This window comes from Crinia signifera, chromosome 12, assembly GCF_055691185.1.
Source record: "Crinia signifera chromosome 12, ASM5569118v1, whole genome shotgun sequence".
Classification (NCBI taxonomy): Eukaryota; Metazoa; Chordata; class Amphibia; order Anura; family Myobatrachidae; genus Crinia; species Crinia signifera.
The window spans coordinates 34,576,306-34,603,125 of record NC_139228.1 but is presented as its reverse complement, the minus strand read 5'-3'; the positions used below and the strand labels follow the sequence as shown (position 1 = coordinate 34,603,125).

General features: G+C 46.3%; 2 protein-coding genes across 3 annotated transcripts in view; one reads left to right on the top strand and one right to left on the bottom strand.

Annotated features, from left to right (window-relative positions):
• The window catches only part of RHOJ (ras homolog family member J), a 76,611-nt gene that overhangs the window by 11,420 nt on the left and 38,371 nt on the right, over positions 1–26,820 (bottom strand). Inside the window, exon 2 of the mRNA XM_083167682.1 lies at positions 14,489–14,547. Within this exon, the coding sequence (XP_083023808.1) occupies positions 14,489–14,547 (59 nt within the window). The remainder of the gene's footprint in view (positions 1–14,488; positions 14,548–26,820) is intronic.
• Positions 21,176–26,820, top strand: part of KCNH5 (potassium voltage-gated channel subfamily H member 5) — a 523,150-nt gene continuing 517,505 nt past the window's right edge. The window contains exon 1 of one of the 2 annotated variants that reach the window (XM_083167681.1): positions 21,176–21,259. The gene's annotated coding sequence lies outside the window, so the exon portion shown is untranslated. The remainder of the gene's footprint in view (positions 21,260–26,820) is intronic. The other variant, XM_083167680.1, reaches the window with a different exon arrangement.

Sequence of the window (26,820 nt, the reverse complement as noted above, 5' to 3'; positions counted from 1 at the left end):
AGGATTCAAGAATTCAACCGCCAGAATGCCCCCCCTCCCTCGTAGGTGTTAGTGGGAAAATTGTCTGGGATTTAGTGCACCCCTTCCTGGATAAAGGTTATCACCTCTATGTGGATAACTTTTACACTAGCATCCCCCTGTTTAAGGCCCTTGGTTCAAGAGGTACAGCAGCTTGCGGTACTGTGCGCAAGAACCAAAGAGGCCTCCCAAAAACGCACATTGCCCAAGTAATGAGAAGGGGTGAAAGCAGGGGAATATGCAACGAAAATATGTTGTTGGTCAAATATAAGGACAAGAGGGATGTCCTTATACTGACAACAATTCACGGAGACAGTACCACCTCCGTCCCTGTACGAGGTACCAGTACCCACACCTCCAAACCTAATTGTATCCTGGATTACAATAGGTACATGGGCGGAGTGGATCTTTCAGATCAGGTACTGAAGCCGTACAGTGCCCTGCGGAAAACAAAAATCTGGTACAAGAAGGTGGCCGTGTATATCATCCAGATGGCACTGTATAACGCTTACGTGCTATTCCGTTCTACCGGCCAGAGGGGGACATTTATGCACTTTCAAGAGGAAGTCATAAAGGGCCTAATATTTGGGAACCAGCAGGCAGAGGGCCCCAGTACTTCTAGTACTGGCCCCCGTATTGTACCAGGGCAGCATTTTCCTGATGAAATCCCCTCCACTGGAAAAAAGGGCAGGACACAAAAAAGGTGCAAAGTTTGCTATAAAAAGGGAATAAGAAAGCAAACTATTTTCCAGTGTGACACTTGCCCCGACAAACCCGGCCTATGTATAAAGGAGTGTTTTAAAATATACCACACATCTATGGAATATTAGGTTCATAATTTCACCGTGCTTCGGGGGTCTTGCTAATGCCACATAGCACCCACCATTCATTCCACCAGAATCTGAGCCGCAAAATCCAAAAATCACTCCTTCCCTTCTGAGTCCTGCCATGCACCCAACTGGTATTTTTTGGTCACATGTGAGGCATTGCCGTACTCGGGAGAAATTGGGGCACAGATTTTGGGGTGCTTTGTCTCCTTCATTCCTTGTGAAAATGAAAAATTTTGAGCCAGAACTGCATTTTTGTGTAAAAAAATGTAATTTTTCATGTTCACTGCCCAGTTTTATCAAAATTGGTGAAACCCCTGGGGGTTTGAAATGTACACTATACCCCTAGATGAATTCCCTGAGGGGTGTAGTTTGCAAAATGGGGTCACTTGTGGGGGGGTTCCACTGTATTGGTGCTTTGGGGGTCTTGCTAATGCGACATAGCACCCACCATCATTCCACCAGAATTTGTGCTGCAAAATCCAAATATCACTCCTTCCCTTCTGAGTCCTGCCACTTTTTGGTCACACATGAGGCATTGCCGTACTCGGGAGAAATTGGGGCACAGATTTTGGGGTGCTTTGTCTCCTTCATTCCTTCTGAAAATGAAAAATTTTGAGCCAGAACTGCATTTTTGTGTAAAAAAATGTAATTTTTCATTTTCACTGCCCACTTGTATCAAAATTGGTGAAACCCCTGGGGGTTTGAAATGTACACTATACCCCTAGATGAATTCCCTGAGGGGTGTAGTTTGCAAAATGGGGTGACTTGTGGGGGGGTTCCACTGTATTGGTGCAACATAGCACCCACCATTCATTCCACCAGAATCTGTGCTGCAAAATCCAAAAATCACTCCTTCCCTTCTGAGTCCTGCCATGCACCCAACTGGTATTTTTTGGTCACATGTGAGGCATTGCCGTACTCGGGAGAAATTGGGGCACAGATTTTGGGGTGCCTTTTCTCCTTCATACCTTCTGAAAATGAAAAATTTTGAGCCAGAACTGCATTTTTGTGTAAAAAATGTAATTTTTCATGTTCACTGCCCACTTGTATCAAAATTGGTGAAACCCCTGGGGGTTTGAAATGTACACTATACCCCTAGATGAATTCCCTGAGGGGTGTAGTTTGCAAAATGGGGTCACTTGTGGGGGGGTTCCACTGTATTGGTGCTTGGGGGGTCTTGCTAATGCGACATAGCACCCACCAAAATTCCACCAGAATCTGAGCTGCAAAATCCAAAAATCACTCCTTCCCTTTTGAGTCCTGCCATGCACCCAACTGGTATTTTTTGGTCACATGTGAGGCATTGCCGTACTCGGGAGAAATTGGGGCACAGATTTTGGGGTGCTTTTTCTCCTTCATACCTTCTGAAAATGAAAAATTTTGAGCCAGAACTGCATTTTTGTGTAAAAAATGTAATTTTTCATGTTCACTGCCCACTTGTATCAAAATTGGTGAAACCCCTGGGGGTTTGAAATGTACACTATACCCCTAGATGAATTCCCTGAGGGGTGTAGTTTGCAAAATGGGGTGACTTGTGGGGTGGTTCCACTGTATTGGTGCTTGGGGGGTCTTGCTAATGCGACATAGCACCCACCAAAATTCCACCAGAATCTGAGCTGCAAAATCCAAAAATCACTCCTTCCCTTCTGAGTCCTGCCATGCACCCAAATGGTATTTTTTGGTCACATGTGAGGCATTGCCGTACTCGGGAGAAATTGGGGCACAGATTTTGGGGTGCTTTGTCTCCTTCATACCTTCTGAAAATGAAAAATTTTGAGCCAGAACTGCATTTTTGTGTAAAAAAATGTAATTTTTCATTTTCACTGCCCACTTGTATCAAAATTGGTGAAACCCCTGGGGGTTTGAAATGTACACTATACCCCTAGATGAATTCCCTGAGGGGTGTACTTTGCAAAATGGGGTGACTTGTGGGGGGGTTCCACTGTATTGGTGCAACATAGCACCCACCATTCATTCCACCAAAATCTGTGCTGCAAAATCCAAAAATCACTCCTTCCGTTCTGAGTCCTGCCATGCACCCAACTGGTATTTTTTGGTCACATGTGAGGCATTTCCGTACTCGGGAGAAATTGGGGCACAGATTTTGGGGTGCTTTTTCTCCTTCATACCTTCTGAAAATGAAAAATTTTGAGCCAGAACTGCATTTTTGTGTAAAAAAATGTAATTTTTCATTTTCACTGCCCACTTGTATCAAAATTGGTGAAACCCCTGGGGGTTTGAAATGTACACTATACCCCTAGATGAATTCCCTGAGGGGTGTAGTTTTCAAAATGGGGTGACTTGTGGGGGGGTTCCACTGTATTGGTGCTTGGGGGGTCTTGCTAATGCGACATAGCACCCACCAAAATTCCACCAGAATCTGAGCTGCAAAATCCAAAAATCACTCCTTCCGTTCTGAGTCCTGCCATGCACCCAACTGGTATTTTTTGGTCACATGTGAGGCATTGCCGTACTCGGGAGAAATTGGGGCACAGATTTTGGGGTGCTTTTTCTCCTTCATACCTTCTGAAAATGAAAAATTTTGAGCCAGAACTGCATTTTTGTGTAAAAAATGTAATTTTTCATTTTCACTGCCCACTTGTATCAAAATTGGTGAAACCCCTGGGGGTTTGAAATGTACACTATACCCCTAGATGAATTCCCTGAGGGGTGTAGTTTTCAAAATGGGGTGACTTGTGGGGGGGTTCCACTGTATTGGTGCTTGGGGGGTCTTGCTAATGCGACATAGCACCCACCAAAATTCCACCAGAATCTGAGCCGCAAAATCCAAAAATCACTCCTTCCGTTCTGAGTCCTGCCATGCACCCAAATGGTATTTTTTGGTCACATGTGAGGCATTTCCGTACTCGGGAGAAATTGGGGCACATATTTTGGGGTGCTTTTTCTCCTTCATACCTTCTGAAAATGAAAAATTTTGAGCCAGAACTGCATTTTTGTGTAAAAAAATGTAATTTTTCATTTTCACTGCCCACTTGTATCAAAATTGGTGAAACCCCTGGGGGTTTGAAATGTACACTATACCCCTAGATGAATTCCCTGAGGGGTGTACTTTGCAAAATGGGGTGACTTGTGGGGGGGTTCCACTGTATTGGTGCAACATAGCACCCACCATTCATTCCACCAGAATCTGTGCTGCAAAATCCAAAAATCACTCCTTCCCTTCTGAGTCCTGCCATGCACCCAACTGGTATTTTTTGGTCACATGTGAGGCATTGCCGTACTCGGGAGAAATTGGGGCACAGATTTTGGGGTGCTTTTTCTCCTTCATACCTTCTGAAAATGAAAAATTTTGAGCCAGAACTGCATTTTTGTGTAAAAAAATGTAATTTTTCATTTTCACTGCCCACTTGTATCAAAATTGGTGAAACCCCTGGGGGTTTGAAATGTACACTATACCCCTAGATGAATTCCCTGAGGGGTGTAGTTTTCAAAATGGGGTGACTTGTGGGGGGGTTCCACTGTATTGGTGCTTTGGGGGTCTTGCTAATGCGACATAGCACCCACCAAAATTCCACCAGAATCTGAGCTGCAAAATCCAAAAATCACTCCTTCCCTTCTGAGTCCTGCCATGCACCCAACTGGTATTTTTTGGTCACATGTGAGGCATTGCCGTACTCGGGAGAAATTGGGGCACAGATTTTGGGGTGCTTTGTCTCCTTCATACCTTCTGAAAATGACAAATTTGGAGCCAGAACTGTATTTTTGTGTAAAAAAAATAATTTTTCATTTTCACTGCCCAGTTGTACCACAATTGGTGAAACCCCTGGGGGTTTGAAATGTACACTATACCCCTAGATGAATTCCCTGAGGGGTGTAGTTTGCAAAATGGGGTCACTTGTGGGGGGGTTCCTAACTTTTAGCATCTTATGGTGCCTAGAAACCTACATGGTGCCTAAAAAATAATCTCATAAAAAGGAGGCTCCAAAATCAAGTAGGTGCTCCTTCTATTATGAAGCCTGTGGTTTGGTCACCGTGCACACTAGGGCCACATATAGGATATTTATGAAAACAAAAGAATTGGGGGAATCAATTTTCAGTCACATTTCTCTAGTAAAATGTACTGTGTTCCTTAGAAAAATGTATTAAAATTGCAAATCTGCAAAAAAAAAGAAATTTTGAAATTTCACCTACACTTTGTTTTAATTCCTGTGAAACACCTAAAGGGTTAACAAACTTCCAAAATGCTGTTTTGAATACTGTGAGGGGTGCAGTTTTTGAAATGGCATCATTTATGGGGGTGTCTCACATACAAGTCCCTCAAAGTCACATCAGAACTGAACTGGTCCCTAAAAAAATCAGTGTTTGAAATTTTCTTGAAAATTTGAGAATTTGCTATTCATATTGTAAGCCTCCTAGTGTCCCAAAAAATTAAAAGGAAGTTGAAATAATGATGTCAACATAAAGTAGACATATGGTCTATGTTAGTTATTCACTATTTTGAGTGGTAAGATTATTTGTCTCACAAGCAGAAAATTTAACATTTTGCAAATCGCTAAATTTTCCATTTTTTCACGATATTTTGGTATTTTTCACAAAAAAACACAGACTGTATCGACCCAAATTTACCACTAATTTGAAGTACAATGTGTCACGAAAAAACAATCTCAAAATCACTGGGATAAGTAAAAGCAAAAAAAAGTTATCCCCACTTAAGTGAGACATGTCAGATTTGAAAAAAAGGGCTCTGTCAGGAACGCAAAAACTGGCTCTGTCAGGAAGGGGTTAAAAAAAAAATACAGACAATTTTTTTATAAAAAAAAAAAAAATTAAAAAAATTATAAAAAAAAAAAATTATTAAAATTTTTTTAATATCTATAATCTAACCTAAAAAATCTAAATTAATTATAAGGTGCAATAAGAGAGAAAAAAGGGTAGCTTAACTTGTAGAGATGAGACAGGAGGGCTATAGAGTTCCAACGCGTTTCGTCCTTCTGACTTTATAAATAAAGTCAGAAGGACGAAACGCGTTGGGACTCTATAGCCCAAGATCCCCGAGATCCGCCAGATCAGAATCTCGGGATCCGGGTCAGGATCCGAGGCGGCTTGGGAGTTCCCGGACCGAAAAGGAGGCAAAACGTCATCATCGCGCTGTTGGATTCTCGCGGGATCTTATAAAAGACGCACGCGCGCCCCGCCATCTTCACTACAATCTTGGAGAGGGAAGAGGGTGGTTGGGAAGCTCCGTGTGCCCTGTGCTGTGCTCCGTGCTGTGCTCCGTGACCTGCCCTGTGCCCTCACTGCCCTGTGCTCCGTGCACTGTGTTGTAGACTTGTATTGAGTCAGTGACTGTTTATAGGCCTGAGCCCTGTAGTGTGATTTAACTAACTAGGTGCTGCAGTGCTCACACGCAGGGACTGCAGTGTCCACTGTCCAGGGGCTGTCCTGTGGCCCTTGCCCTGTTGTGATTTATTTAGCCCTAAGCCCTGTGTTGTGATTTATTTAGCCCTGAGCCCTGTGTTGTGTGATTTAACTAACTCAGTGCTGCAGTGCTCACACGCAGGTGCTGCAGTGCTGCTGAGTAGTACACTGTGTACAGGGGCTGCAGTAATACAAGGGGCTGTGTCCAGTGTGACGGCCTATATCCATTGTCCAGTGTCACGAGTCACGACATATATCCAGTGTCCAGTGTGACGACAAATATCCTGTGTCCAGTGTGTTGACATATATCCTGTGTCCAGTGTGACGACATATATCCTGTGTCCAGTGTGACGACATATCCAGTGTCCAGTGTGACAGATATATCCATTGTCCAGTGTGACAACATATATCCTGTGTCCAGTGTAACATCTAACCATTGTGTGACGGCATATATCCAGTGTCCAGTGTGACATATATCCATTGTCCAGTGTGGCGACATACTGTATATCCTGTGTCCAGTGTGACTACATATATCCAGTGTCCAGTGTAACATCTAACCATTGTGTGACGGCATATATCCTGTGTCCAGCGTGACATATATCCATTGTCCAGTGTGACGACATATATCCTGTGTCCAGTGTGACGACATATATCCAGTGTCCAGTGTGACATATCCTGTGTCCAGTGTGACGACATATATCCTGTGTCCAGTATGACGACATATATCCAGTGTCTAGTGTGACTACATATATCCAGTGTCCAGTGTGACATATATCCAGTGTCCAGTATGACATGTAACCATTGTGTGACGGCATATATCCATTGTCCAGTGTGACGACATATATCCTGTGTCCAGTGTGACGACATATATCCAGTGTCCAGTGTGACATATATCCTGTGTCCAGTGTGACATGTAACCATTGTGTGACGGCATATATCCTGTGTCCAGCGAAAATATGTCCTCATGGACATCCATGGTCTTATCCATTCCTATCGTACTTCTTTTTTGGATGGGATGTCCCGGATGGATGGCTGGGTAGAAGAGCCCCAGCAAATCTTTTTCTTGCTCTTTTTTCATCTTTTTTTGGCTCGTTGGAGCAATAAATATTTTTTGGGGATATGATGGATGAATGGTGGGGAGAGGAAGTCCAAACAGCTGGGGATGGTCATCCAATTAGACAGAGTGTGCGGCTTCGAGAGGGACACACGTGAAGTTGTGAAGTGGTGAGGAAGGTAAGGGAACACACGCCTAGCCAGTCATATCAAACGAATTAACCTTAGCGGTAAATTGGGTGACAGATGTCGCAGACTGATAGACCTCACAACCTAGATAGGGGTCTATAAGGGTAGACTAGATAGGGATCTCCAAACCAGGGGTCTTAGAGAGGTGGAGGAACTCGGTTATCTGCCACCAATTACCCCCCTCCCCTCCACCCATTAGGTGATGGATGAGGAGGCAACTGGTAATGTTTCCAGACTTCATCAACCTGATCACGACAGATAGGGGTCTTATTAGATTTTAAACTGATCAGAACAGATAAACACTTGCCGCAGGTTAGAAGTCAGTCTCTGCACAGACCGGCGGCTGTGCAGGAAACTCATACAGGGGAATTGGCCCAACTACAGTAAATGAAAACAATTTTGTGAGCTGTGAAGTGATCAAAATTGACTAGAAATTAGTGGAAACTAATGTTATTGAGCTTAATAACACTTTAGGGGCAAAAACAGGCCCAAATTCTGTTAATTTAGCAATTTTTAGCATTTTTCCAAAAAAATCCAGATCCAAAACTAAAACCAGAACCCGCAAGGGTGGTTTTGCCAAAACCAATCCAGATCCAAAACACGAAGGGAGATCCAGATCCAAAACCAAAACCCGAAAAAGTGCCCGCCGCTCATCTCTAATATATATATATATATATATATATGAGGTGAAGTACCGCCACTGCCTTTGCGTGCTAAAATATGTCATAACAGAAAGTGAAAGATTTTTTTGCAGGGACACTGCTCTGTTTCAAACTTGCTGGATGTGGAGAGAGGGAGCTGTGAAGACAGAGATTGGAGGTAGGAGCAGATAGGGACTGGGGGTGGGGAGGAGAGGTTTTGGGCTAAAGCCCTGTACACACACATTGATTTGCTTTTGATTGAATGTAAAGATGTGCACACACGCTTAGATTTTTCCCTGTTTTCAATTCGATTTTGCTTATAGAAGCAAAATCGAATCTACAGCGAATGGTTTTTACGACACTTTCGATCTGCATTCGATATGATGCGCGCTCCCGTTTTCTCAAAATCGAATAGAAAAATCGGTACTTGTTTCCTAGCACGGCCACACCTATTCTAATCGGGGGCATCGCAGGTAAAAAAATCTAATCGGTCGCATCGCATGCGTGCTAAAAAATCGCATGCGATGGTCCCGACGCGATGCCCCAGATTTCCCATAGGGAACAATGTTAAATGCCTCAATTTACCCAAATGAACAGGGAACAATGTTAAATGGTCCAGAAACCCCCAGAACAGTGAAATGGCACCCCAAAATTAGTTAACGCCACCCCACGATCAACGTGAACCCGAAGCGTGGCGAGCGCAGCGAGCCCGCGAGGGGCGGCGGTACGCGTCCTCCGACCTTTTCATACCCCCACTATCCACGTCAGCGTGGAGTTGAGAATAGAATAGTGTGGCGAGCGCAGCGAGCCACCGAGCCCGAAGCGTGGCGAGCGCACGCGTATACCTTCACAGTTATACGCGTCCCCTCGCGGGCTTCACAGGTGTCCGTGGCGACGCGGACACCTGTGAAGCCTGCGAGGGGACGCGTTTACCTGTGAAGGTATCCGCGTCCCCTCGCGGGGCGCGCTGCGCTCGCCACACTTCGGGCTCGGTGGCTCGCTGCGCTCGCCACACTATTCTATTCTCAACTCCACGCCGACGTGGATAGTGGGGGTATGAAAAGGTCGGAGGACGCGTAACGCCGCCCCTCGCGGGCTCGCTGCGCTCGCCACGCTTCGGGTTCACGTTGATCGTGGGGTGGCGTTAACTAATTTTGGGGGGCCATTTCACTGTTCTGGGGTGTTTTGGGGGGTTTCTGGACCATTTAACATTGTTCCCTGTTGATTTGGGTAAATTGAGCCATTTAACATTGTTCCCTATGGGAAATCGGGGGCATCGAGTCGGGACCATTTAATGCTTATTTAGCCGCATGCGACGCGACCGACGCGATTTTTTAACTTTTCAATGCATTTCAATGGGAAATCGGGTCCATCGCGTCGGGGGCCATCGCTTACCACTATTAAGGGCACAAGATCAATGCGATTGTGGCCGTGCTAGGAAACAAGTACCGAAAAATCTACTGTGCAGCCAAGGAAATCTCGAATTTGATCCAGTAAATCGAATGAGTACATTGTGCCTACATTGTGAAATCGAAATTGAATGCAAAAGTACAGATCTAATGCCAAATCGAATGGGATGGTCTAATGCCAGATCTAATAGAAAATCAAATCTAACCTCAAATCTAAAGCAATTCTAAGCATGTGTACAGGGCTTCAGATTTGATTTTCTATTAGATCTGGCATGAGATCTTCCCATTTGATTTGGCATTAGATCTGTACTTTTGCATTAGATATCGAATTCGATATACATTCATGGTACATTGTACACATTTGATTTACTAGATCGAATTCGATATTTCCTTGGCTGCACAGTCGATTTTTCTGTTCGATTTTGTGAAAACGGGAGCGCGCATCGAATCGAATGCAGATTGAAAGTGCCACAAAAACCATTCGATTTCATTTAGGATTCGATTTGATTTTGCTTCTATAAGCAAAATCGAATCGAAAATCGGGAAAAATTGATGCATGTGTACAGGGTTTTAAAACTGTCACAGCTCAAAGTGAAATTACATTGCAGAAGCCGTCATCTCGACAGGCATTTTGCACACACTTGCACACACACTATAGCAGGAGATGTCCACATAGCTCTGTCTCTTGCCTAACAGAATCCACATCTATCTATTTATCTAATGTGGGTAACAAACATAGTAATAACCTGAGGGTGTCACCCTGTTCTCTGTAGAACTGCATAGTGAGACAGGAATGAATTTAATGTGTAGCGCAACTATTGCATTTTTACAGTGTCCCATAAGCTGTACAAGGTTATTGATGTAACTGATTCAGGCTGGATTAAATAGCGGAGATCTTCTTCCTGAGACTAATTATACTTAGAGACTGGCGCCAATGAGCCAACTGTATGAAATGAGTATCGCTGCCTAAACATTTTCGCATGGGCACTTCACTGTACAGGGAAAACGTCAGCTCCGTGGAATCATCTTTAACATATTCAGCAACTTAAAAGTACAGTTAGTTCAAAAGCTTTTCTGAGTATCCCACTGACATGTGTAGAGGCTCCTGCTTTCCTGAGAGGCACAATTATATTTCCAGAGAAATGATTTCTCAAAGTAGAACAAATATATATGTATATATATATATATATATATATATATATATATATATATATATATATATATATATATATATATATATAAAGTAGGTTGGCGTCCTGGCACTCACCCAACGGGGTACAACCGCCTGGGTGCCTTCCGGGTTCAGTGAATAATCCAAAAAAACTCACAACAGCGGCACTCAGCAGGAACTTTTCAACACGTGTATTCAAACAACCAAAACCAACGTTTCGGGGCCCGTGGTGCCACCTTGACAAAGGGGCACCACGGGCCCCGAAACGTTGGTTTTGGTTGTTTGAATACACGTGTTGAAAAGTTCCTGCTGAGTGCCGCTGTTGTGAGTTTTTTTTTGGATTATATATATATATATATATAAATAAATGTAAATATGGGTTTGTTTGTCTTTGAAAGACAGAGTGGGGAATGCAATAATATCCCCCACCCCACGTCACCGGCTACCGCATTCTTAATTATGGCATATGCATTAACATACGATTATTAACACTCTCATGATAAGAGCTGTCCAACATTTGGCAAAACCGCGCTCAGCACGACCGCTCAGCAGACACAACATTGCTGGGTGCATTGTTAGTGCCGCGAGATGCAGAGGCGCTGACAGGTCAGCCAGGAACTGGTAAAATGGATGCCTGTGACAGCTGTCACCAGGGAGAGGAGGAGGGGTAGAATAAAGCCTCCCTGTATGGTCCGGGCATGTAGCAAAAACCGGAATGGTCTGGACCACACGGGGAGGATGTAATCTCCCCTTCCTCATGTCTCTGGTGAAAGCTATCACAGGGAACCCCCCGGTGGATACGGTCATTTGGTCTACAACAACTACTGTAGGTCGACATGGGTTTAGGTCGACAGGTCATTAGATCGACACAAGCATTAGGTCGACATGGGCATAGTCAACAGTCAAAAGGTTGACATGGGTTTTTTCACTGTTTTTTTGAGCTGACGTGCCAACAGGCGGTATTTCATGCCCTACCATCCACTAGGGCGTGGTGGGAGAATAAAATAGTGTGCCGAGCGCAGCGAGGCACTGTGCCCCAAGCACTGCGAGTGCAGCAAGTGATGCGAGGGGATGCAGTGCACTTCAAACTGTGTCCATGTCCACAGTATTGACATTTGGGTAAAAAAACTGGGGGGGGGGGGGGGGGGGGCAGATGTAACATGTGCAGAGAGAGTTAAATTTGTGTGGGGTGTGTTGAAGCTTAAATCTAAATAGCAGTGTAAAGGCCCCCATACACTATGCGATTTGGGCACGATTTCAAACGATTCGGATGAATCGGGCCATGAAATCGGCCCAAATCGCACTTGCAGACACCCCGTCCGATCCGATGCGCGGTCCCGTGTGCATCGGATCGGGGTCGGGAGGTCGGACGGGCTGCACATAAGATTTGCTAAATCTTATGTGCAGCCCAGCCCCGGAGTCGTGCGGGGGATGACAGCGGGCGGGGGATGCCGGCTATAGAGAGCCGAGCAGGGGGAGGCTGCATAGGGAGCCGGGCAGGAGGAGGGTGACAGCGGGAGCAGCGCGCTGGGCAGGGAGGATGACGCTGGCTGCCGGGCAGCGGTGGGAGCCGGGAGGAACACAGATAACTTCAAAAAAAAAAAAGCCCATACAGATGACTAGCAAGCCATTGATTGGCTGAGACCTCTCTCAGCCAATCAGCGATTGGCTGAGAGAGGTCTCAGCCAATCAATGGCTTGCTAGTCATTCTGTATGGGCTTTTTTTTTTTTTTTTCAAGTTATCTGTGTTCCTCACGGCTCCCGCCGCTACCCGGCAGCCAGCGTCATCCTCCCTGCCCAGCGCGCTGCTCCCGCTGTCACCCTCCTCCTGCCCGGCTCCCTATGCAGCCTCCCCCTGCTCGGCTCTCTATTAGCCGGCATCCCCCGCCCGCTGATGACTACCCCGCACGGCTCCCTCCTCCTGCAGCTCCCCGGGGACCGCATATGATAAATCCATGCGATTTATCATATGCAAACCTTGGCACATCAAGTGCCTAATCGTGTGTCCCCCTCCCGGGGAGCTGCAGGGTGAAATCAGGTCCGACTTGTCCTTAGGCCAAGTCGGACTAATGTATGAGGGCCTTAATAATAATGAAGCCAATATTTACCCTGCACAGAAACAAAATAACTCACACAAATCTAACTCTCTCTATACATGTTACATCTGCCCCACCTGCGGTGCACATGGTTTTGCCCATTTTGAGGACCAATTTGTACTACGATCAGATCTGAATAAGGCCCTATGTGTACAACCCATTTGAGGCAGTTTTTTTTTTTTTTCAAATACCCTCAAATCTAACAGAATTTCACTGGACCTGAATCTCCAGAAGAGGCTGTTTGACGCATCTGCAGGAATGATGTATCAGGACACATCTCTATAAATATGTATATAAACCCCCCAAATATTTGACATTTAGGGGGAAATTTACTAAGAATACGAATACAAAATTTCGTATTCTTAATACGAATGAATACGACTGCATAAGGCTGTTTCAGCCGTATGCAAAGTCGTGTTCCGGAGGGGAATTTACAAAGCAGTCAATATACGGCTGCTAATACGAATTCGTATAGCCAGTCTGTGCGGATCAGTCAGATCCGTGCAGGCTGCATTGTGTAAAAAACAAATAGAAAAATAAATAAATAAAAACAGAGTGGGGTTCCCCCCACAGCTGTAACCAGCACCAGGCTGAAAGAACCGGGCCGGTAATAAAAAAATCAGGGAACCCGGCAAATAAGGGTTCCCCAGTATTTTAAAACCAGCTCCAGGCTCCAGTAGGGATCCCGGGATTGGCATCCTTAGTTTGCTGGCGTGTGCCCGATACCCACCCCCACACCGGCCGACCAGCAGATTTACTTACATTGGCAGGCGTGCGGGCGGGCGGCCGGGAGTGGAGTGGGTTCTGAGGTGCACGGTGCCGTCGGGCTCGTGCACCTCCTCATCAGCACTGCAGCGGGAGGAAGGCGCAGGTGAAGACGCGGTCGGCCGGCGTCGGTGAAGGAGCGGGCTGGCCGGCGCAGGAGAAGAGGTGGGGGGCGGGCGGCCAGGAGGAGTGACACTGACAGCAGTGTGGTCAGCGTGCGTGGCCTGCGCAGCGTGACCATCACGCTGCACAGGCTGCACGCAGGGGTCTGGAACAGCCGGGCAGCGTCTGAGCGAGTGCTCAGACGCTGCCCGGTATTAGACTGCGCATGCGCAGTCTAATACCGAAATCCCGGGACTTTTTAGGGCCAAATCCCGGGATCCCGCCGATCCCGATCCCGGGATTGGCCACCCTAGGCTCCAGGTCCGGGGCTGGTTCCCAAAATATGGGGGACAAAATGAATAGGGGTATTTATTTACCGGCCCCGGCTCTTTCAGCCTGGTGTTTTTTTTTTAAACACTGGAGCCTGCACGGATCTGACTGATCCATGCAGGCTAAAGCCAAATACGACTGGAAAATAAAGTGTCTTTTCCTGCCCTATTTGGCTGGCCATTCGCGGACGTTTTACGCCAATTAGCGGCCGTATTTTTAATACGGCCGCTTAGTAAATCAGGATCCACCATTCTTTTGAATAATGATTTCTGTCGTATTCTATTGATGGTGTAATCATTCATATTTGTAAATACAAATACGAATGTCCCATCAATACGAATACGAAAATTCTTATTTTTGGCATAGTAAATGCCAAAAATACGAATACATAAAAAAAAAAATAATCGTATTTTCGTATGAAAATACGATTTTTTTTCACAAAATTTTCTTAGTAAATTTCCCCCTTAGAGTTGTGTAAAGGCCATTTACAGGATGCAGTACATACCTGTCCTGCTGTGTCATAGAGTCCCAGCAGATATTGCTTTCCTCCAACAGTCACTGTCACTGAAAAGAAACAAGAACATTTGCTGCCGTTAGCCGGTGGGGTAATTCTTATCCGTCTGAATTCTATTCTTCTAACAATCTGCTAGGCTCAGCTTCATTTCCTGTAACAGTTAGAACAGAACTGACGGATATCGTGTTTTATCACAGACGGTAAATGCTGCTCTTAAAAACAGATGGTCCCAGTCAATGTCCTAAGTGACTGGAATATATCTCTCACGCAGGCTGCGTCTGATTAGTCATTTAGAACACTCCAGAGACACCGTGGCTGATTTGTACAGATTAGGAATAAACCTCCGTACTCATTAGCAAACAGAAATACGGAGAGATGACTCCAAATCGCTACACAGTTTTGTGGCAAAATTAGAGTTTAAAGTTCTTTCAAGGACTTTTGAGAATATGAAAATATTACTTTCAGAAGAGTGAACAGCCAGGTCAGTCACACACATACACACTATGCTAGAGGAGTAGGCTACACAGTGAGCAGCGCTGTCAGTCACACACTATGCCAGGGGTTCCCAAACCTTTTTGAACCACGGCACCCTAGAGCATCAAAATGTTTTCAAGGCACCCCTAGGTCAGGGTTGCCTACTTTTGAAAATTCATTTCAGGGAGAAAAGTAAAACGCATGGGGCGGACCTTGCGTGGCCAGGGGGGGGGCGGTCCTTGCATCACGAGAGGGTGGGCCATGAGTCATCAGGGGGCGGGCGTGAATCATAAGAGGGCAGGCCATGAGTCACAAGGGGGTGGGCCATGCATTGCCAGGGGCTCATTTTGGTATGTGTGCAACAGAAGTTTGGATGCATGTTATATGTCAGTTTCCTTTCCCAGACTAGGGACAAGTGTGCAGCAGCCTGGCAGGGAGGCTGGGAGACACCTCATCTCCTCCATCTCCCTTCCCCCTCCTCCCCCCGCTTAGGAGCAGCCAGCCAGGCACTAGTGAATGCGTGTGTGCTGCTGGCTGAGGGCCAGATTCTCTAAGCATTAAAAGTGATAAAATGGAGAGTGATAAACAATCAGCCAATCAGCTCCTACCTGACATGTCGCAGACTGTGTTTGAAAAATGTCAGGCAGGAGCTGATTGGCTGGCAGTTTATCACTCTCCATTATATCACTGTCGAAGCTTAGAGAATCTGGCCCTTAGTGAGTGACGTTCCTGCGCCTCTCTGCGTGAGTGTCCTGCACCTGGCTCTGGTCTCACAGGGAGAGATACAGAAAGCAAATCCCATGCCCCGGCTCCTGTGTGTGACGGCGGGTGAAATAAGTACTTCTTACCCCGGTCCCCGGTAAATACATGATGTCCTTCTTCTTTCTGCACTGCAGTCGCATCGGCGGCATCACCGCGCCGGCAGTGATATAGCGCATGCGCAGTACGCATTGCGGAAGATCACGCTGCGGCTCCGGGAGAAAAGGGTCCTCTTCCGGGAGTATGTGATATGTCCCAGGATTCCGGGACTCTCACGGACATTCCGGGAGAGTCGGCAACCCTGCCCTAGGTCAAATGTTTCTTATTGAGAAATTCTAAATTTTTTTTTTTTATTATGTACATAGTGTTTATAATGTTACAGTTATGTGGTGAGGGGCAGGATTTGCTCCTGTTTGTCCACATATGTTAAAATTGGCAGCCACTAGCACTGCTTTTGCCAGTTACATTGCACATAACTAATATGAATTAATGCTGGTCCACCAACCCAAGGCCCCCCTTTAAGTGTCCTGAGGCACCCCAGGGGGCCTAGGCACACAGTTTGGGAACCAATGCACTATGCTAGAGGAGTAGGCTGCACAGTGAGCAGCCCTGTCCGTCACATATTATGCTAGAGGAGTAGGCTGCACTGTGAGCAGCCCTGTCAGTCACATACTATGTTCGAGGAGTAGGCTGCACAGTGATCAGCACTGTCAGTCACACACACTATGCTAGAGGAGTAGGCTGTACAGTGAGCAGCCCTGTCACATATCATGAATGAGGAGAAGGCCCAGGCTGCACAGTCAGTAAGCAGCCCTGCCAGTCGCATACTATGCCAGAGGAGTAGGCTGCACAGTGAGCAGCCCTGCCAGTAACATACTACACCTGGGGAGTAGGCACAGGCTTCACAGTGAGGGACCCTGCCAGTCACATACTACACATGAAGAGAAGGACCAGGCTGCACAGTGAGAAACCCTGACAGTCGCATACTTTAAATGAGCAGAAGGCACAGGCTGCACAGTGAGCAGCTCTGTCAGTCACATACTATGCATGAAGAGAATAACTAGGCTGCACAGTGAGGAACCCTGCTAGTCACATACTACCCCTGAAAAGAAGACCCAGGCTGCACAGTGTGCAGCCCTGCAAGTCAATTAATATGCCTGAGGAGAAGGCCCAGACTGCAATAAGAGCAAGAATAAGTGGAGATGAGAGTAATGTTGAGAATGGGGAAGAAAGAGGGAAAAAACATATATAGCAGCCAGTTTAACAATATTTCCAAAACACTAGTATGTTATAAATGCAGTGGCATACTATAATAGAGAATGCCACTGTAATATTCTAATACATAGCTCATTTCAAAGTAAAATGGAAAAAAAAGACACTAGAAACAGATCTCCATATCTAGCAAACGTTCTATCCAAGATGGTAGGAGGGAGCTGATTATAGAGATGGCAAAGGGTCCACCATCAATGATGAAATTAGTATTTAACAATAATGGCAGGAATCAATAGACTGGAAGCCATTCATGGTTTGATTCATCAAAGGGCATGCCTAATGTAAGACAAGTGGGTACTTGTTAAGTTTCATGGCGGCAGCGTCTCAGTTGCAGCAGCGTCTGTGTCCCCTTGCGGGGCTCGCTTAGGTCGCCCACGCTACGGGCTCGGTGGCTCGTAACACTCGCCACGCTATCTAAGATCAACTCCATGCCAACGTGGATAGTGGGGGTATGAACTATTCACGCTGGCATGGACTTTATTTTAGAAAGTTTGCCGAGCGCCAGACCCGGAAGTAGCGGGCGGCCATGCTGCCGCCGTGAAACTAAACAAGAACCGACAAGTGTCTATGGTAAGCCAGTTAAGGAGGAAGGTGTGGCTAATTGGCACAGCAGGGGCAGGGCTAGATGTGGTGCGCTACGCCTGCTGTGGCACAAAATAGCCCCACTACAGCATCTCTGCAATCGATGTGATCTCCGCAATCGATGGCTTGACCACTGACCGTTAAGTACCACTTCCATACAACAAACTTGTGAGAATAAGGGGTCTAGTTAACAAAATCCTGCTGCAATCCATCATTATGTACCACTTTAATTAACCAATCCGTGGCTGACCGTCCATGTTTTTGTTTAAGTGTAGGCAGAATGAAGAGTTATAATTGTAATGGAAGAAAATAAGAGAAATACATTTTTGCTACTGATCTGAGATTAGCATACAAAGTAACCCTCAACTGACCTACACTGCTATTAATCCCAATGTGTCCTGTAACAGATTTGAAAGGAATTCATTCTGAAAGAACAACCTATTTTTATTAAGTGCGTGACAACTGCAACAGTTGATAGAAAAAAAATAAAAATGAGTAAGACTCAAGCAGTTAAAAGACTGAGACAAACCCTGAAATGATACCACCAGCACCCAGGGGAATACAGAACATTTCATAGAAAGGACAATTGCATAATGAAGGGACAATAGTGACACTTTGAAGCAGCTGCTGAGTTTTATTTCCCATATGATGTTGCTATGGGCAACCAATGCCCATAGCAACATCCCATGTGAAATAGAACTCCCATCTTAGTGAGTTACCCCCATTGACTGAGATGACTGAACTTTAGCAGCATGCTAAATAAATCTCCCAAAAAAGTGATTCTTTGGGGGGGTATGCAATCTCCAGCAGCTATTCCCAACGGGGGAAATAGCAGTGAGGTCCTATTCAATGCTGTCTTTACCCACAGCATTGAACATGGATCACGGCAGAATGAGCTGTCGGGCCCGTTCTATTCATAGCGGCCGTAGATTGTTGCGATCCTGGCCGCAGATTGACAATCCACGGCTGTTTACGTGGACACGCCCACTCTTCGCCGATCTGCAGGCGGGACATTGAATCCCGCCTGTCCATTTGCTGTCGGGCAAAAAGCAAACGGGCCCGGATCACGGCTGTCGGGAGGGATCGACAGCCGTGATCCGGGATTGCATCCGGGACCCCCCTTTGCAGTGCCAGATTAAGCCTTTGGGGGGCCCGGGGTACTTTAGACAGGGGGGCCCCCCTTATCATTACTGTATATGTATATATATATATATATATATATATATATACACACACACACACACACATACATACATACCACATGAAAAGCCTGTGTTTGTCCCTCTGCCCCTTACTCTGTAGGAGACCTCACAGTCCTAGTGCTGCCTCTGATTAAAAACCCTCCCATGACTAAGCTGCTGCTGCTGTTCTCCATGGACCTGAGAAGCATGTAATGAGCTCCACCAATCAGAGCTCAGCACAAACCTCTCAGCCTCTGCCTTCTGGTGCAAAGTGTCATGGGACTTACTAAACTCCCAGTAATGCACTGCACACTTGTGCAATCAGTGTGCCTTGGCTCCCGATGCTCAGCACCATTAATCATTGTCACATTGGCAGATAGGTGAAGCTGCAGCACTACCCCACTCCCATGCACAATACCTTTAGCTAAAAAAAATATATATATATATTTTTTTAAATACATGCCAACCTCAGGGGCACTGACCCCTTGTGCCTCCATTATAATCCGGCCCTGCCCCTTTGTATCCATAATCAAACGAATACATTTTTCTAGACGGAAGCACAAGAAAAAAAAAAAATCACAAAACAAGCAAAACTTTATTTATATTTCCAGTGGGTTATATAAAGCTGGATGTGATTTTATCTAGTAGAATATACAAGATCAGTGCTCTGTTTGCATAATTGACACTTTAATACCTCTCATCTGTGTATTTTCTTCCCTTTGACCCTGGATAGAATATTTACCAGCCAGTCCCTGTCATTGAGGTTTGTAATAGTCTTATGTGCTTTTGTTTTTTTATGTACATTTTTAAAGATTTGTGCCTTTTTCCCCCCCATATTGTTTTCAGATGTCCTTTGTAGTTGCAGCTATCCTGTAGAGCATGACTCCGCCAACGGTTTTCAATTATCTGCTTAAATAACTGTCAGACTTTTTATTACAGCTGTGAACAATAAGCGAACATCTCCGGTGAGATGTATACTATAAAAGGATAGCATTGGTATGAGCTTACAACATGAGACACATTTGCTGCCAAAGAAAATGTCTAAAACTCGCCGCTTGTTAAACTGAAGCTACCAACTCCTGTACAAATAAGCGCAGAGGAATTAAAACCTTACAAAATGTTAATTATATAAAGTACCCAAATATCGAGTACTTGGGCAGGTCCGCAACTAGGGAGGGGTCGGGTTCAGTGGCGTAACTATAGCTCCGCAGCCCCTGCGGTGGCGGGGAGGCGCAGAGAAAGTTTGGGAGCCGGGGGTCTGCGGGGCTATAGTTACCCACTGCTGTCTCTGCCGGTACCTGCCTGCCGTGCCCGGTGCACGGTCCCGCCTCTCCTAGCGCTGGCTAGTGGCTCCTGCTGCTATAATGAAAACGGACACTTAGAAAATGGCTGCCCCCATACTGCAGACAGTTTTCTGTCTGCAGTATGGGGGCAGCCATTTTATAAGAGACTTTTCATTATAGCAGCAGGAGCCACTAGCCAGCGCTGGGAGAGACGGGACTGTGACGGCACCGGGCACGGCAGGCAGGTACCGGAAGAGACAGCAGCGGGGGGCGCCGAGGGGAGGGGGAGTGGGGGCGCAAAATAGGTAGTTACGCCACTGGTCGGGTTGTGATACCCATGCATGCACGGCTGGCGCCACCACTAGGCAGCTTTAGGCCTGGGGCGCGACATTTAAGAGCAGGTCAGCGGCATGGAGCAAGGTGAGTGGTGCCCCTCCCCCCGCCGTAAAGCCAGTTGAGCGTTGAGCCCCACCAGCACCGCTCACCCACACCACCGCTGACTTGCTGCGGTGCTCCCAATCCCCGCCCCCTGTGGACCTTGTGTTGTGCGCTGCATCCCCCCACCGTGGAACGGGTGGGCGGCAGGGCATCTCCCCCACCTGGGGCGCTGCATGCATGCATACAGGATGGAGGGGGTGATAGGAAGATAGTGGAGCCAAAAAACTGCTTTGCACTGGGTGATGAAAATCCTATTTCAGCCCTCATTTGGGACACTGTATTGGGTTTAGTTACTAAGATGGAATGTTGTCCATAGCAACCAATCAGAATCTACTTTCTATTTGGTTAGCACCTTCTAGATTGTAATAGATAGAATCTGATTGTTGCTCATCATCAAATCTTTAATAGAATGCCCGTCTTAGAGAATTAACCCCTATGATTCACTAAAGGTCATTTATGGAACTGCAAATTACAAATGCATAGCGCAAATGGCATTTTGTGACATCACGCACCATTCTGTGTTATGAGGAAGTGCATCACTAAGCATATGAAAATGTACTGCAGCCAAAGCAAGTAATGAAAAGAAAAGGGCCTGATTCAGTGGAAAACACAGGTGCCTCAATCAATGAGGGCTGAGCATGGTCAGGTTACACAGAACTTCCTTGCAGCAGAGATTTACCCAGGTGCTGCAATTAATTAGCAGAGCTCAGATCACACAGAACTTTCTAGCAGCATGGAGCAGAGCTGAACTGACAGGAGAAGTCACAAACCAGGTAAGCACCAAACAATAACTGAATGTTGTGACAATGTGTAACTTTTGCTAATGACTAAGTAATGCATGTGTAACTTTTGTCAATGTCTAAGTAATGCACGTGTAACTTTTGCTAATGTCTAAGTAATGCATGTGTAACTTTTGTTGATGTCTAACAAAACTTAGGCATGCATTAGTTAGAATTGACAAAAGTTAGACATGCATTAGGGCTGCATTTTGTTGGGAGTCAATTAACCTACCAGTATTTTTTTTTTTATTATGGGAGGTAACTGGAGTACCCACAGGAAACTCACACAAGCACTGTGAGAATGTACATACTGCATACAGGGCTGTGGTGATAACTGAACCTAAAATGTCAGTTCTGAGTCCATTACACCACAGTGCTGCCCATATTTACTTATTGTTTGTTGTGCAGTGTATTCAGACGCATAGGGATGGTGGCCCTGGTGGAGCTCAAGCTCCGGGAGGTGGAGAGGAGAGAGGGTGGGCAGGTGGCCCCCTCTACTCTCTCCTCCGCTGTGCTGAAGAAGCAGCAGATGCTAGCGGCGGGAAGCCAGTGCTTTAGTGAGTCCGTGATTGGCCCCCTAGGACAAAGACCATGTAACACCCCCCCCCCCCCCGCCGCCAATGAGCATATACTGTAACTCCCTCCTGGCAGCAAGCATGCAAATCCCCTGGCAATGAACATATAACTCCACCCTGGCAACGAGCATGTAACTCCCACCGGCAACAAGCATTTAACTTTCCCCTAGCAATGAGCATGTAACTTCCCCCCTGGCAACAAACATGTATCTTCCCTGGCAACAAGCATGTAAATGTCCCCCGAGCAGTCAGCATGTAACATCCTACCTGGCAAACGACCATGTAACTCTCCCCCCCCCCCCCTGGAAATGAGCATGTATCCCCCCCCCCCTGACAATGAGCATGAAACCTCTGGCAATGAGCAAGTAACCACCAGCAACGAGCAAGAAATCCCCGGCAAGGAGCATGTAACCACTGGCAATGCGCATGTAGATAAATAATAATCTGTAATTAATGTATGGGGCAGAAGCCTTACTGTGGGCATCATTTGTAAGGGGCATTTTTGTGTGGGGGACATAAAAAGGTGTCAGCGGCATAATTGCGTGGGGCATAATATGTAAAGGAATTATGGTGTTTGGCATCATGGGTAAAGTGCATTACAGTTTGGGTGGCGTAATGTGCATTACGATTTGTGTCACATAATGTGTAATGGACCTTATGATTTGTGTCGCATAATGTGCAATGGGCCTTATGGGTTGTGTGGCATAATATGTAATGGGCCTTGCATCACATAACCTAGGTACACCTACACCTCTGAGTGTATTATTTATCACCATCATTAGGATTAACTGCTGTGTCCTATTGTCTGATCATGGACCAGCAGCTAGCTTATACTTTACACTGCATTCACGTCAGAGAAACAGCATACGTGTCAGTAGAAATGGCTAGACTGGGAATGTAATCTGAAGGTTTCCTCTTGGTTAGCGCCAAAAATATCAGTAATTGGAACTGACTTTCTATAATGGTTTAAATGTTCCATCACTCCATCTATTAATGTATATTCCGATCTGGTGGATGTTTTGGCCAAATACAGTATGTCAGGAATACTCTGCCAGATGACCCATTCGGCCCATCCCTGTAATCTCTCTTTGGCTATCTTACAGTTTTGTGTATTTTTTTTGCTGTTTAATGTTACAGTAAGGGAGTATAGTCCCTGGTTTCACTTTCCATAGCAGTTCAGTTAAGCATATGGTCATGAATTATTATATACAAGACTTACTAGGCATTCCAAGTTATTATATAATAGATACGTCCCCACAAAGTTTATTTCTTTCATGCTCCTTGGGAGGTGGTTCATGCGAGGGGCCATGCAATCTGTGAACTACGTCCAGTTCTCCCATGGGGCCTTATTCAGGTTGGCTAGTAAACAGTGAAATTTGCTGCTTACCAAGCGCTGAAACGCCGCCCGGGCCGAATACCTGCCGCTGAATCCCCTTGGTACCATGCGAGGGGATATGTTCGCTAACACATCCCCTCGCATACTGTCGCTAGCAGGAGAATCATTCGATGGTCACCAACATCGAATGATTTATCCTGCCTTTGTAAATAAAAGTCAGTCTGAACTGACTTTTTTCCTTTGACACCAGCCACCTGCCCCCACCAGGCACCGGCCTGCCTGCATTCCTAGGGGGAACGCCCAGCACCCTATGATAGTCACCGAAAGCGTTCATACAGCAGCCCCAGAGGCAGAACTCTGGGAGGCAATGGAGTCATCTGCCGCTGGGCTCCTGCTCCCAAGGGGGCACCTCTCCTACCCTGCAAGTTTGAATCAGTTAATTGAAAGCCACTGATATCATTCTGTGGCTGACTCCCCCTCCCAGCAGGACCATATAAGTCACAGTTTCTTTATTTTGAAACATAATATACATTCAGTAACATACACAGTGGCGGAACTCCCGGAGGCAATGGAGTCATTTGCCGCCGGGTGCCAGGCTTACAGGGAGGCACTGGCTCCATTGCCTCCATTGTTCCGCTTAGTGCTGCTGCCGCCTGCCGCACTTATCTTACTCATAGCGGTGCGGCTATGTTATGCAGCAGCGCGGGTCAGCGGGCGGGTGTGGGCAGGCGCCCCCGTATTCTTGTGAGTAGTGGTGCGGGCGGGCGCCCCCCCCCTTTTGTTTGGGTTGCTCCCCCCCTCCCCCGTAGCCATGTGCGCAGCACCCGTGTCGCTGCTCCTCTCTGTCACCTGGCTGGGTCTAAAGTCGGCCTGAGCAAGCGATGAAGAGCCCGGAGTCAGGCGGCAGACAGTCCACTCCACACAGCCAGTGTGCGAGTGTGACTGAAGCAGGCAGGCGGCAGCTGTCATCTAAATGCCGGGAGCTGGAAGGGAGATGCGGCAGCCTTTGAGGGTAAGTCTATGAAGCCCCCTCTCTCACACTCTTGTTTCTCCATGAATCCTTTTCTCTCTTTTTTCTATGAAGGGGGGGGGGGGGGGGCAACTTTTATCTTGCCTCCGGGCAAAGTGAACAAACTTACGCCACTGAACATACATACATACATATATATTTACTGTATGTAAGGTGCAGTGTGTGTGTGTGTGTGTGTGTGTGTGTGTGTATGTGTGTGGCAATATTTATCTTGCCTATGGGCAACTGGGACGAACTTACGCCACTGAGCAGCCTTGAACATGCGTACATGCGTAGATCCGCACCATTGGTTCCTGGTACGAATATGTTGGTCACTAATGAATCAGGCCCATGGTCTCAAACAACTAGAAAGAAAAGGCTGACATTATGCTGAGTCTGCTTCCAACACTTACTGACCAGAGAATGACCCGGCACAACAAGCTTAAACTGTTTCCAGCTGTCAACATATCAAAAAACAAATCGACGGGGGGCTTTGTGGGGTGTGTTCCTCTTTGGCTTGTTCTGTGAAGGTAATATGAAATCTACTCCTTTTAAAACTGTAAATCAGAGACCACATCCTAATTTTTTTCAGAATGTACTCCTGTGTTAAGGAGCCCATACACGGTCCGTTGTGTAGGGCTCCGTTCTGTACTATGCGATGCGCGCTCCCGCGCATCACATAGTACGGTAGAAAAAGTATGTGCTGCACATACTTTTTGTACTAGGTACACATCGGAACGGATCGCAGTGCATGCACACTGCATGCACTAGGGATGCGATCCGATATGTACTTTAAAAGTACAGAACGGACCGAAAAAACGGACCGTGTATGGGGGGCATTACCCAATGCAATCCCAGTTTGCGAAGTCACATAAATAAGACTGTTCACCCCCCAAAAAGGGAAGTACTGGGTAAAAAGAAATGTTGGGCCTGATTCACTGCAGCAGCAGCTGTGCTCAGATATGTAAATGCCCTCAGGTTACTTAGAATTCTTGCAGCTGAAGTCAATAGAGCTGCCCACAGAATGGTACTGCCCTGCTCCGTTGCCTGCAATGATCTCCATAGCCGCCAGTGGCTTCTCGGGTCTTGGTTAGAATCATACCTCCCAACTTTTGAAATAGACAGGTCATGACTCCTTCACACACTTTGGGGCTTGGCCTAGCGAACAGGGGGTGTGGCCTCACTCATGCGAGGCCACGCCCCATTCTAATCACCGTGGGGGCATGTTCAGTGCTCTGTAAACGGCTGGCCATGTGCCAAGCCCCACCGTCTCCGGAAAAAAGACGTTGTGTACATGACCGTGCCGAAAAACAGGACTGTCCCGCAAAAATCGGGACAGATGGAAGGTATGTTAGAATTGGCAGGACCTGGGCCACCATTATACGGAGCATCCCCAGAAGTCAGGCAGTCCTCTTTTATTCAGAAGAATCCTTTGTTGTTTTCAGAATATTCTAGTATAAAAGTCTAGTAACAATAGGGTTAAGCATCAGCTTTTGCTTCCTGACCTGGAATAACAAAAATAAGGAACGGCTGAGAGTAGTATTTACCAAACCAGTCCCTGCTGTTACGTCATTACCCTGGCGGAGATCCCAGAGTCCTAACACTGGTATGACAGAAGAACATTGGATAGGGATACATTACTCTCACGTCCCTCTCATCTGATTTATGTAGTGCTCCTCAATGGACGAGACCGTTTGCTACATTTTTATGTTTTCATTCAGCTGTAGGTTCAGTGAAATTTTGGTTTTAATATCAATTTAAAGGGTTACATAACAAATGTATTAAGAAAACGGTGCCAATGGGTTTATTTACTAAGATGGGAGTTGCTAGGGGCAACCAATCAGATACTATCTATTATCTTCTAGAAGGTGCTAAATAAATAAGTAGATTCTGATTGGTTGCTATGGGCAACATCCCATCTGAAGTAAAACTCCCATTTTATTACATAAACCACCGGGATTATTGGTAGATCTCCCAGGCTATCGTGTGATGAGGTGGGTGAATATTTATCAGAAGAATTCAGGGGAGTGTGGGCAAATACAAATTATTTTTACATTTAAGAAAAATTATGTGTCTTTTCACCCAGGGGCATAGCCAGATAAAGGGGGGGGGGGCGCACAGTGGATACTGCACCCCGGGCCCTAATCTGTCAGGGGGCCCCCAGCCAGAGCACAGTGACATCACCAGCTCTCAGGATTCCCGTCCCAGTGTAGTACAGAGGCTGCTGCTATTCCTGCAGGTGACCAGAGAGATGATACAGTAGATTTAATTTGTCTATGTTTATTTTAGGTTGATTATGTTGCCTTTGTTCTACTACAAGAAAACTATGAAATAGTTGGTACTTGTGTAGTTTCACGGCGGCAGCTTAAACAACGTTGTAAGCGTAGTGTCTCCGCAGCAGCCCTGCGTAGTTAGCGTAGTCACTGTACTGTCCCCGGGAGCTGCAGCTCATGACCATCATGGGTGAAGGTGTAATAGGGGTTGCAGTGCTAGCATAGCGCTGAGTGGTGACAGGTCATGGTGGCACTTGTAGTTACACAGAAAAATAGACAGCCCGGCAAACCACTAACTAAATGTAGACAGTCTCAAAACCGCTAACAAAGGGGGCGTCTAAATGTAGACAGTCTCCGGGGTG